Source organism: Crinia signifera, chromosome 3 (genome assembly GCF_055691185.1).
Source record: "Crinia signifera chromosome 3, ASM5569118v1, whole genome shotgun sequence".
Lineage (NCBI taxonomy): Eukaryota > Metazoa > Chordata > Amphibia > Anura > Myobatrachidae > Crinia > Crinia signifera.
In genome coordinates, this window is record NC_139219.1 from 46028555 (window position 1) to 46041815 (window position 13261).

Consider the following 13261-nt stretch of genomic DNA (forward strand, 5'->3'; position numbering starts at 1 on the left):
ATGCGTCGGGCACGGTGCCTCGCTACGCTCGGCACACTATTTTATTCTCCCACCACGCCCTAGTGGATGGTAGGGCATGAAATACCGCCTGTCGGCACATGTTGGCTCAAAAAACAGTGAAAAACTCCATGTCGACATAGACAATGTCGAACTAATGACCTTGTCGAACTAATGACCTGTCGAACTAATGACCTTTCGAACTAGAATCATGTCAACCTTTTCCCATGTCGACCTAGAGTCATGTCGACCTTTTAGCATGTCGACCTAATGGATTCGACCTAATGACTTTCTACCATAATGCAGTAGACCAAATGACCGCATCCCGAATCAAGAATAGTACCAAAACATCCTCCAAAAGCAACTTTTCACAACACATTGATTAGCACAGAATGGGCGGCCATCAGTCAGCACGTGACGCAGAAGTAGATTGACAGCATGCCATTGGGAATTGCAGAGGTCAGAAAAGTCATCACTGCAAATATAGACTATGCATAAACGTAATGTAATTGTCAATAAATGACACATGTGAAATGATTGTAACACCATAGTAACATCCGACAGAAACACTGTAGCAGCAAACTTTGTGAAAGCAAATACGTTCATTCTCAAAACTTTTGGCCATAAAACAAACACACACACACATACATACATACATACATACATACATACATACATACATACATACATAAATGCACTGATCAAGATTAGAGGCTCTTTGTTAAGACTTGCTCTCTGGGAATCTTGTCTCATCTCTGTTCAGCCTTAATGGTTTAAGGATGAGAACAGGGTGGTGGGTGGAAATTGTTGGTTCTTGCCAGGTTTTATTTCTCATGCTCCGTGCTGGGTATCTTATCTCCACCCAGGCTGTCTCGTGTATGGCCTTTACTTTATGTGTGAGTCTGCTATCTGCACAGTAGGAGCTGCCAGCTCCAGCTAACATGGTCTCTGGCAGGAAGCGTGATCAGACAAGTTCTGCAGTGTGTCCTGTAAATCATTTGCAGGTTTCTAAATCTATACAGTAGATCTGCATAAAACATGCATACTGTATTGCAGGGGTGGGGAACCTCAGGCCCGGGGGCCGTATGCGGCCCTCGTACCTGGTTTGAGTGGCCCTCCCACCCTTTGCCAGGAGTCAAGTACAGGGGAATTCTCATGAGAAGTTGTTAGTTCTTGCGAGATTCCTCTTAATTAACAGCAGCGGGGGACTGTCAGTCCTATTCAGCGGCAGCCGCCAGAGCGTGAAACGGCTGCAGCAGAACAATTTGTAAGAGAAATTTTTACATATGGCCCCCGAAGGATTTTTTCCCCATACAAACGGCCCTTGGCACTAAAAAGGTTCCTCACCCCTGCTGTATTGCAATGATAAAGGCTTTATTTAATGAAGACATAAAGAAATACATGTGTTTGAAAATTGTATAGAATTACTTTTTAATCTGCATATGATACACAGCCCATAAGAAGCACCTCAGTTATCCTAATTGTAATAGATTTCTTCTGCCTGCATGTGCACTGCACTAATAATTCACACCCCCACCTGTGAAACATCCCCCTTCCTCTTCAGATAGAAACACTTTGCCTACATTTTGGAGTTCACCTCTATAAGATTTTGGAGGGTAAGGGCCAAAGATAATTATGGCTAGGCCCCCCCCCCCCACCCCCCCACCCGACGGAGACAGGTGCCCCCCTAGTACATGGGCAATGCAAGGATCCGGGAAGCATGGTCCGTGCACCACTGGGGAGGCAGCGGGGTCCGTGCACCACTGGGGAGGCAGCGGGGTCCCTGCGGTGGATGGGAAGTCAGTGGCGGGGTCCCTGCGGCAGATGGAAACTACTAGTTCCCATCTGCCGCAGGGACCCCGCTGTTGACTTATCATCAGTCGCAGGGACCCCGCCGCAGACTTCACATCCCCCGCACGGACTCCCTGCCCGCCCCGCGCCCGACCCTGCTGCCTGCCACCCACCACCGCTGCAGCACTGGGGTGGCAGGTGTGGGGGCCCCGGGGGGACCGCCCTGTCGCCCAGTGGGTAATCCGCCACTGATTATGGTGGATGTGTAGATACTTACCAACTTTCATCCACTGTCATGTCAAGTAGGTGGGGTGGATGGGGTGGGGCAGAGGGTGCTACAAATTGCATCATTATAGTCCCTGTCCCCACAATACTGAATCAATTCATCAAGCCCCCTGACCAAGCTCAATTTATAGAAAAAGAGGGTGGTATGAGAATTATCATCTTCACAGGAACCAAGATAACCCTCAAATTTGGGAGTCTTCCAGAAAGATAAACCTAAAGTGCATCATCACTGTCATACCACCCTACTATGGGCTTTATTCAGTCCCATGTGCAGATCTCCGAAAATTGCTACTCAGTTGCGACCGCAGTTTACGTAGCAATGGGGCGGTGGCAACGCCACGGGGTGGTGACAGGCCATTGAGGAGGAAGCTGCGTAGCGTTTTGTGGGTTTGGTCCAGACAACACGGGTGTCTGGACCGCATGGGAGTGGGCTGCAAAGGCTGCGTGATGTTGCGGGACAGGACCTAGCATGTGGGGCGGCCTTGCCCTGTGCTGGGTGCCCCTAACACTTGCGCTGGGAGGGGCACCCAGTACAACTCACTCTGAGTGTTCTGTCCCAAATCACAGAGGAAGTGGGCTACCATATAGCAACAAGACCATCATCAACACCTGCCCACTTCAAAAGAAAGATGCACATAAGACTCCAGGATATTATAGGGGTGTGGCAGGCTAGTATAAATTAGTCTGATGCCTGTTTAGTGGGGAAGGGAAGATGATGGGGAGGGGAAAGCGGGAGGTATGAAAGGCAGAACAGAAGACAGAAATTATTTCCGCATTTAATTACAGCACACAACAAAAATATTCAAAAACTATAATCCCTTAGTCCAGAGATTCCCAGACGCTGTCCTCGAGGCACCCCAGCAGTGCAGGTTTTAAGAATATTGATGCTTGCCCACAGGTGACTTAATTAATACCTCAGTCAATTTGATATAACCATCTCTGATGAGCCGTGGGTTTCTTTAAAACCTCGGCCGTTAGGTTGCCTTGAGGGCCTTGTCTCGGAACCTCTGCCGTAATCATTTGGGTGGATTTATTTTTTCCTCCTTTATATGTGCCTTATCTGCTGTAACCATGAATATCTGATAAGTTTCTTGTAGATGGATGATATGTAAAGAAATGTTTATATTCCAGGCTTTTATGTCATTGTGTTCAATGTCGCTGGAATTCTAGTCACAAAAGACCATCACTCTCTCATCCTTTGTCTGCAGTTTGCACTTGCGTAGTTCACAAGAGATGCCACGAACTTATAATAACGAAGTGTGCCGGGCTAAAGAAACAGGAAACTCCCGATGAGGTAAATATTTACATTCAGCAGTTGAGGGTTTGCTGAAAAACATATTTTTGGCGACACATGTGCCTTGTATCATTCCCACGTAATGTGTAATGCTGTGCTCGTTCTTCTCTATGCTATAGCCTTCCATTGTGCCTTGTATCATTTCCTTGTGGCTCTGTAGTGCTGCACTAGTGCTACTGTATTCTATATCCTTCCACTGTGCCCACATGGCTCTAGTGCTGCTGTATGTATATCCTTCCACTGTCATGAATAATTCCCACATGGCTCTGTAGTGCTTCCCTAGTGCTGCTGTATGCCTTATCCTACCACTGTGCCATGTAAAATTCCCATGAGGCTCTGTAGTGCTGCGCTAGTTCTGCTGTATGCCTTATCCTTCCACTGTTCCATGTAAAATTCCCACGTGGCTCTGTAGTGCTGCACTAGTTTTGCTGTATGCCTTATCCTTCCACTGTGTCATGAATAATTCCCACGTGGCTCTGTAGTGCTGCGTTAGTTCTGCTGTATGTATATCCTACCCCTGTGCCATGTAAAATTCCCACGTGGCTCTGTAGTGTTGCACTAGTTTTGCTGTATGCCTTGTCCTTCCACTGTGTCATGAATAATTCCCACATGGCTCTGTAGTGCTGCACTAGTGCTACTGTATGCTATATCCTTCCACTGTGCCATGTATAATTTCCATGTCCGACTCTGAAGTGCTGCGCTAGTGCTGCTGTATGCCTTGTCCTTCTACTGTGCCATGTATAATTCCCACTCTTTAGTGCTGCACTAGATCAGCCATATGGGAGAGATACAAGGGAAGGAATAAGGTATTTAGCAGCACTAGCGCAGCACTACAGAGCCACATGGGAATTTTACATGGCACAGTAGTTCTGTAGTGATGCGCTAGTGCTGCTTTATCCTTCCACTGTGCCTTGTATCATTCCCACGTGGATCTGTAGCGCTGCCTTAGTGCTGCGGTGTCCCTCCATTGTGCCTTGTATCTTTGCCATTTGGCTCTGTAGTGCTGCTGTATGCTATATCCTTCCATTGTGCCTGTATCTTTCCTACATGGCTCTGTAGTGCTGCCGTGTCATTCCTTGTATCTTTGCCATGTGGCTCTGTAGTGCTGCGCTAGTGCTGCTGTATTCTATATCCTTCCCTGTGCCTTGTATCTTTCCCACGTGGCTCTGTAGTGCTGCGCTAGTGCTGCTGTATTCTATAGCCTTCCCTGTGCCTTGTATTTTTCCCACTTGGCTCTGTAGTGCTGCGCTAGTGCTTCTGTTTGCTATATCCTTCCCTATGCCTTGTATCTTTCCCACTTGGCTCTGTAGTGCTGCGCTAGTGCTTCTGTTTGCTATATCCTTCCCTATGCCTTGTATTTCTCCCCCGTGGCGCTGTAGTGCTGCACTAGTGCAGCAAATGTTCTTTCACTGCCCAGATCTATATCAAACATCTTCATTTCTTGTATTACATCAATGCACAGCAACAGTCTCATTACACATTGAGATCTAATTTTTTAGGCTTGTTATAGGGGTGTTCTATGCCCTTTACTGGGCTAGTACTGATATTTCCGGACCTTTAAAGATATGGTGTAACTATTCCTTTTGCAAGTCGCCACTTCCCGGCACATTTCTCCATCTTGGATCTAGCAACTACTGCTTAGGAAATGTATGGCTGCTTCCCAGCAACAACAGTTTTGCTTTTCGGTCATGCTGAAAGGTGTAATACCAAGGAAGATGGAGTGCCGGGCATTGTATTCCCCTCATTTCAGAGGTTACTTCACAACTGCTCGCACACATCGGGGCCCATTCAGACCAGCTCATATAGCAGCGAATTCAGCCCCCCCGTCGATGGTGGGAGTCTGCGCATGCACTAATGCGCATTTGCAGACCCCTTCGGCTATATTTTCAGTCGGTGGTGGGCGGGCCTCAGGGATCTCAGGCGTCAGCCTGCCTGCTCGGGGCGGCCGGCTGATGTCACATGACGCCAGCACCTGCCCCCAATTTGCAGAATACTGTGCAGCCGAAATTTTAGTCACGGGCTACCTTTTGGCTGTAAGCGTACATTCGCCAGGGCGGCGTTAACCTGCTCGCTAGATGCTGAATAAACGCAGTCTAGCGAGCAGGTCTGAATTACCCCATTGTATGAGATGTTCTACAGGTGATTGATTATCATCAATAACGTTTTGCTTTTTTACTCAGGTTGGCTCTCAGCGTTTTAGTGTCAATATGCCTCACAAGTTCGGCATCCACAACTACAAAGTTCCGACGTTCTGTGATCACTGTGGTTCATTATTATGGGGTCTCATGAGACAGGGTTTACAATGCAAAGGTGAGTTAACATACAGGTATTTTTCTCCTGCTGTTGGGGAGCACCTGTAAAAGTATCTATTTTGTAACAAGGAGGGAAATTTCATAAAGCTCTGTGTGATTTATAGTACTGCCAATCATATCCCAACTGTCATTTTATAGGCTGTAAAATGACAGAAGCTGGTAGGTTGGTATTTTATCTTCCCCCTCAGAATTTTGTTTTTGTTTTTTTGCGCTGTCAAATAAATGTCACTGATGTTGAACTGCAAACATATATTTCTATTACAGTAGGCTCTAAAACATTGGGAGCTTTCCTCTGCACCTCTATGTGGTGCAAGTAAAATCTTATAGTGTGGATAGCCACGATGTGCTGTTCCAGACCAGCTTCACGTACAGATGTGCCCACATACATCTAGCCTCCCTGCGTGGTAAATAGCCCTTCCAGTTGTGCCATGCCACAGTTGCGACTCTAGCCCCAAGTGTCGGCGGTACTAAATCATGTGGAGCTCACAGGTTATGTGCAATGCTACTTGTAGTACACGGAGGATAGGGGTACAGTATGCGGACACATCAGTAGAATTGAAATATTTTTGCAGTTCGCTGACATATCACTCCTGGTGGGGCTGAAGGGACTTACCTGCCCCCAATAGATTTACCAGCGACCGCGGCATCTTTCAGGTCTCTATGCGAGTGTGATATCCGGCATAGCCATCTGATGGAGCGGCATTCCCACGAGCATTGCTGCCTTATACCTAACCGGCCCTCTAGCATATGACCCTCAACCATGTAAGCCTAGTGCTAAACCTTCCTCTAATGCTTAACCCTAACCCCAATTCCCACCTTGTAGCCTAACCTACATCTAGTACCTAATCTTAGCCTTCCCAAATCACAGCCTAAACCTGTTGTTGACATTCTGACAATGTTGACATGTTTCCTGATACCATTTTATCAATGTAGACCTAATAACTGTAGACATTGCGTCCCTCTCAGTACCAGCCATTAATGCAACATAAGATCACAAAGAATAACAAACATAATTTTGCACCTTAAGGCCCCCATACACTAGCCGATTTTGGTCCGATTTCGGCCAGATCAGTCGGATCTGTCCGAAATCGGACCAAAATCGGCTAGTTTTGATGTCCCCTCAGATCCGATGCGCGGTCCCGTGCGCATCGGATCTGTGTCGGATGGTCAGACCTGCTGCACGTCCGACCACCCGACTTGGGACCTAGTGGGGCGGCGCGGCGGTGGAGGGAGCAGGGGGGGCTGGGGACGCTGCGGGGGACACAGGCGGCATAGAGCCGGGCAGGGGGAGCCGGGAGCTGTCAGTACTGAATAAAAAAAAAAAGCCCATACAATGAATGGGCGGCCTGTGATTGGCTGAGCGCTCTCTCAGCCAGTCAGCAATTGGCTGAGAGAGCGCTCAGCCAATCACAGGCTGCCCATTCATTGTATAGGCTTTTTTTTCTAGCACTGACAGCTCCCGGCTCCCTCTGCCCGGCTCTATGCCGCCTGTGTCCCCCGCAGCGTCCCCAGCCCCCCCTGCTCCCATCAGCAGCCCTGCTCTGTAGCCCCCCCCCCCCCCCCCCCCCTCCCTGCTCCCCGGGTTTTTTACATGTGATAAATCGAGACGATTTATCACATGTAAAAAATGGCACATCAAGTGCCAATCTAATCAAGCTCCCCGGGGAGCAGCCGGGGAAGCTCAGGGGGAAGTCGGGGGCGACTTGTCCTAAGGGCAAGTCGCCCTAGTGTATGGGGGCCTTAAGAGAAACAAAGGGGTAGATGTATGAAGCAATGATAATGGAGGAGAAGTGATAAAGTGCCTGGTACTTTATCACCGGCCAGTCAGCTTCTGACTGTTAAGGCTGGGTTTTTAAAAGGGACAGTTAGGAGCTGATTGGCTGGTGATAAAGTACCAAGCACTTTATTACTTGTCCTCCGTTATCACTGCTTCATGCATCTGCCCCAATGTATATTACACTGATTCTGCCATTTTGAGTTAACACTGTACTTCTTTTCTCTTTCTTAATATTTGTCCAGTCTGTAAAATGAACGTACATCGGCGCTGTGAATCTAATGTAGCACCAAACTGTGGAGTGGACTCTCGGGGTATAGCTAAAGTATTAGCAGATCTGGGCGTTACACCAGATAAAATAACAGCCGCAGGCCAGAGAAGGAAAAAGGTAAGTCCTTATGTTAGTATGAGGTATGTGACCATCAAAGTAATATAGTGGAGATTTCCATAGCCATATAACCATGCCATGAGTCATATAGAAGATGATGTGGAAAAGTACATTTGGAGAAGCATTTCCTGTTGTTAGAGAGAGTTTTAAGGTGTCTAATGGGCCCTACACACATGCCGATGTGTGCAGGGCTACCTAGCTATGCTAGGTCGGGCTGTGCTGCGCAGCTATCGCCTAGCACACAGAGCTGACAGCCCACACACAGAGCGAGCTGTCAGCTCTGTGTGCTAAGCGAGCAGACAGCGCCAGTGTTCTCCGGTGGGAGAACACTGCCGATGCCGAGATTGATGGACACTGTCCATCAATCTCGGCCAGCGATAAAGACGCGCGGGGACGCGCACAGATGCCGATACAGCCCCCACACATACACCGATGTGAGGGCATTTGCTAAGCGACTTTGCCAAACTAAGCAAAATCGCTTAGAAAATGCCTTAATATCGGCATGTGTGTAGGCCATATTAAGCTAAATCTCAGACTATAAATTCACAATGACCTTTAGCACATGTACGTTTCATCAGAGGGGGCAAATATGAAGTCTTGGTACAGCTTCCCCTGCAGATAGTTGAGATAATTACCACAATATAAGGTCTTTCACAAAACAACTCTCCACTTCATCAGAAATCAGGCTATTGACCATTGATAAGTGAGCCAGAGGAAGTGGCCCATCAGCTGCTCTGTTTTAATTTTATATTCTGTAAATGATAAATGTTACTTCAGTGCTGATTGGTTGCCATAGGCCACTTCTCAGGCTCGCTTCTCCTCCCTTATCACTGGGGCAAAACCAATAAAAGGAGTAAATATGTACCTTGGCAAAAGCATGATGCACTGCTTGTGGTGCAAATGTAAAATGTGCTAAGTGATTTATACCCCATTCACACTGGCAGGCCGGGTCGCACTCAGGATTTTGGACCCGGCTTGCGACCCAGTTTGCCAGCCCTTTCAGATTACTCACCGGACCCGACATAAAGCCGGGTGGGTGACTTCTTTGGGAGGTGGGGCGGCGCTGGGAGATGTCCCAGCAGTGCCTTTACAGTACAGCGAACGGGACTCGGGTTGCGTCAATTCACGCTGCCCCTGGACCCGCAATGGTCCTGGGTCCAACCCTGGTCAAGACCCGAGACAAAATTCCGGGAACACCCAAGAAACACTGGGCGTTCCCATAGGTTAATGGGGCTGCCCATCACCCGACGCCCCTCTCCAGCCCCCCCCCCCCCTGACCGCTGTCCTAGGTGTGTGCACCTGACAAACAGATTGTTCGCCGTGGGTGCACACACCCTACTTCTGCACATGCGCAGACGCACACCATCAGTCCCCCGTGCGTGCGAATGGATTTGAATAATAATTCAATAATAATAATTTATATATACTGTACTTTGTATTTAATTTTGTTTTTACAAATTTCCATTTGATCCTGAAATAAATGTAAGGTGCAAATATAATAACAGATCACATCATATTTGTTTGTACTAAACATTTATTTCAACCCTATAACTAGATCAATTGTGGTCCAAAACATCTATTGTGCGCTATGTTATAGCGTTCTATATACTGCGACTGTAACTTTTGATTCTTTGAATTTGTAAATTAGTTCTCAGAATGCTGTGCCTGTCTCGGGCAACATAATAATTGGACATCCAGTATATGGTGTTTATATTCCCACAGGCCTCTGCTGCCATGCATCCCGTGAGTGCCACTCGAAGCCAGAATTCCTTGCCAGATTCTGTTAAATCATAGAGTCATGGGACAGTGGCATAGCAAGCTGTGTTACACGTCACCCTCCCCCCCCCCCCAACTGGCACAGATTTAGGGTCATTACAGAGAACAGCACGTATTAAGGACACAGATCGTGTACGTTTCTGAGGAAGGAGCGAGGCAGTGTGAGACATGACCACAGATAGTGGCCCTTATTCTGGTTGGTGCGGTCGAGCCGCATATGCGGCTCCGACCGCACCAGACGAATCCCCGCCCACCCTACGGATCGCCACGGCCGTCCGTACACGGACGGCTGGCGATCCGCATAAAAATGGTGGAGGCTACGCCTCCACCATGGTGGGAGCTGCCCCCTGCATTCGATGGTCGTCGACCATCGAAGGCAGGTCCGCACGCCGCGGCAGCTCCCGCAAGCTGAGACCACACGGACAATCGTCCGTGTGGTAGCTTGTATGGGTGCTGAAAGCTGACATCCGGCGACGTCAGCTTTCCGCCCCCATGAGTTGCGTCATGCCCTCATTAGCATGCATACGCCCCGCGTTTGCATGGGAACGCCCATGAAACGCGGGGCGTATACATAGGGAAATGAGGGCATGAAGCCCCTCACTCCCCTATACGCCCCCTTTGCGGCGTAGTAACGTTATGTGCGGCGAATTCGCCTGCACATGCGCAGATTGACCTCTGCGCATGTGCAGACGGAAAACATCGGCGGTACGGCCGCACGCGGGCCGTACCGCGCGAATCAGAATAAGGGCCAGTGTGAGACCTGACCACAGATATTATGTAACAAGTGTTGCAATGTGTGCTAGAAACCAAGACTTCAGTCCTGGGACCAGCTGGTTCTGATTCTGTAACCGTATAACTATGCTCACATTTTATATTAAATCATGCTGATATCATATGTAATAAAAGGCTAACGCTGTTTCTCACATCTGTGGGGGGAATGCAAGTGTTTGCGCCAGCAGCCACTAGATGGCACCCCACAAAGCAATTCAGGCATTGCCACGTACGGGCGCACACACCACCAGTGCTGACATTACTGTTATGATGTTCCGTCATTTTGACGGGCTGATAATTAGTTTTACATATCCATAGTGTAAACCTGAAAATTCTTCTGTTCATTTTCTGGTGCTGTTAAGTTCTCATTTCTGGCCAAAATAAATAAGATTTTTAGAAAGAAAAAAAGCCACTTCCGTTCCAATGTACAGACAGTTATGAAAAATACACAGGGAAGTGGAGCTGCAACCAATAGCAACCAGGCATTTGTTCTTTTTCTTTTGTCACTCTGTGTTTTAAGGTGCCAATACCACTGAGGGGAGAAGTCGCCCGGGACCCCCCCTGGTGTGGCAGGACTGCATACGATACAACGTAAGCATGCCTTTTACGATGTATCGTGTACGATCCCAGCCAAGCTTGCAGGAGGCTTGATGATGCAATATATATATATATATATATATATATATATATATATATATATATATATATATATATATATATAGGGGAGCCCGTGCGATGTTCAGGCTCTGATGCAATGCTCACGGGACTGCGCATCGCAGCGGACCTGATGTCAAACTCATGCGATTTTGAAAAGGTGACCAAATTGCCATGGAATCACCCTAGTGTATGGGCACCTTTATAATGATTACAGGGTCATCCTGATCAATGTCCCTGGGACATGGGTGGAACTGAAAGTAGCGCTTTTATGGAGTCCAGATTGCTGGAATTGCCGGCCCCCTAGCCAAATCTTATTTTTGGGTAGGGGGCCCAACCCACTTTTTACCCCTGTCCCCGAATGTTATATCCTCTTTTTTTATGCAAAATTTTATTTAAAAGCCTTTGTAAATGAGCGACGCCCCCAACTCCTGCGACACTACACATTCCAGCATGCCCTGCCACAGTACTGCTTAGAGCCTTGATGGCTAACCTTGACATTCCAGCTGTTGTTGAACTACACATCCCAGCATGCTCTGCGTCAGATTTGCTAGTTGGCCATGCTCAAGGGCTTAGAGCAGGCATGTCCAACATTGGCCCTCCAGATGTTTTGAAACTACACATCCCAGCATGCTTTGCAATAGTTTTAGCATTCTCTAATAGCAAAACTGTGGCAAAGCATGCTGGGATGTGTAGTTTCACAACATCTGGAGGGCCAACGTTGGACATGCCTGGCTTAAAGCATGCTAAAACTGTGGCAGGGCATCATGTGATGTGTAGCTCCTCAGCAGCTGAATGGTTACCCCTGATATAGGGAATTTTCTGAATAATATCAAATGGAATTAGAATATGTTTTGTTATTGTGTGTTTTGTGATGTTAATGTCTTACTTTGGGTATTTCTGATATTATGTTTGTTTTCAGTTAAATGCAGGTGCTGAGACGCAGCCGCCGGTTCCTGGGGGTCCATCTGTAGAAGATGATAGGTCAAAATCAGCCCCAACCTCACCATGTGATCAGGGTTCGAGATCTCACTTTTCCCTTCAATCATACAGTTTTTATTGTATACTGGGCCAGGTGCACTAAGCTTCAAAAGGGATGAAATTGTGAGTGATAAACAACCAACCAATCAGCTCCTACCTGCCATGTTACAAGCTGTGTTTGAAATTGTCAGACAGGAGCTGATTGGTTGGTTGTTTATCACTCTCCATTTTATCACTTTTGAAGTTTATTGCAGTGGTTCTCAACCTCGGTCCTCAGGGACCCCCAACAGTGCACGTTTTGCAGGTCTCTATCTCTTAAAATAAGTCAGTGAGTAATTAGTGCACCTGTGTATGTGTGAGGTGACCTGGAAAACGTGCACCGTTGGGGGTCCCTGAGGACCAAAGTTGAGACCACAGGCTTAGTGCATCTGGCCCACTGACGTTAATAGCAAGGCTGCATGCAGTCTTTGTGTGATAATAGCTCAAACATGCACATTATTATTAGAATATTTGCAAAACCGTATACTATTATCAGTCAAAGGATTTTCAAAATTATTGAAATTTAATATGTATAAAATGTATTTTAAAAATCTTTATTAACACTGGAGACACTTTCACATTTACTATCGTTTTGTTTGGGTTGTGACCAGCCCTTCGGCAACGAAACCCGGCCTGCATGGACGCATTAAAAAAGCATGATAAACAAAATTGATTATCAACCGCGGACAAGATCGGGCAAGATAAATGATTGAATTGCCCCCTTAAGTCTGTACTATTATAGCCCCTGTGTTTAGTGTGGCCTGTGTCATGTGAGCAGGTGTGCCCCCTATAGTATGTCTCTCTAAATGCTGTCATGGTTCAGGGCCTATTTGTATTTTAAGGTCCTGGGGCTATAGTCCCAATCATTGTTATTATTGCTCTAATCCTTAGAGGGCACTCATGTTGGTGGCCAACCAGGCCAACACTACCACTTTTATGTAACCAATTACCTGGCACCGTGGTATGAGATGTGACCACAGGCAGATGGGCTTTCCCTGACTTGGTCATGCCCATAGGCTCTCCCACTTCCCTGGCATTGTCTGTAGTCTCAGAGCAGCTGGGCTGCCATGTTTTGTGCATTCTAAATCTATGGTACAGTCATTATATGACTGGCTAGTGATGACATACTTATTCACTTTGGGGGTGGGTGAAGCTAATTCAGAGGATCTATGGACACACTATGGTGGGATGTTTTCTTG

At 47.3% G+C, this 13261-nt stretch overlaps 1 protein-coding gene across 1 annotated transcript in view; it reads left to right on the top strand.

The window, feature by feature from the left end:
• Positions 1-13261, top strand: part of PRKCE (protein kinase C epsilon) — a 316511-nt gene that overhangs the window by 185360 nt on the left and 117890 nt on the right. The window contains exons 5-8 of the mRNA XM_083175726.1: positions 3282-3367; positions 5548-5677; positions 7699-7841; positions 11965-12061. Of these exons, the coding sequence (XP_083031852.1) occupies positions 3282-3367; positions 5548-5677; positions 7699-7841; positions 11965-12061 (456 nt within the window). The remainder of the gene's footprint in view (positions 1-3281; positions 3368-5547; positions 5678-7698; positions 7842-11964; positions 12062-13261) is intronic.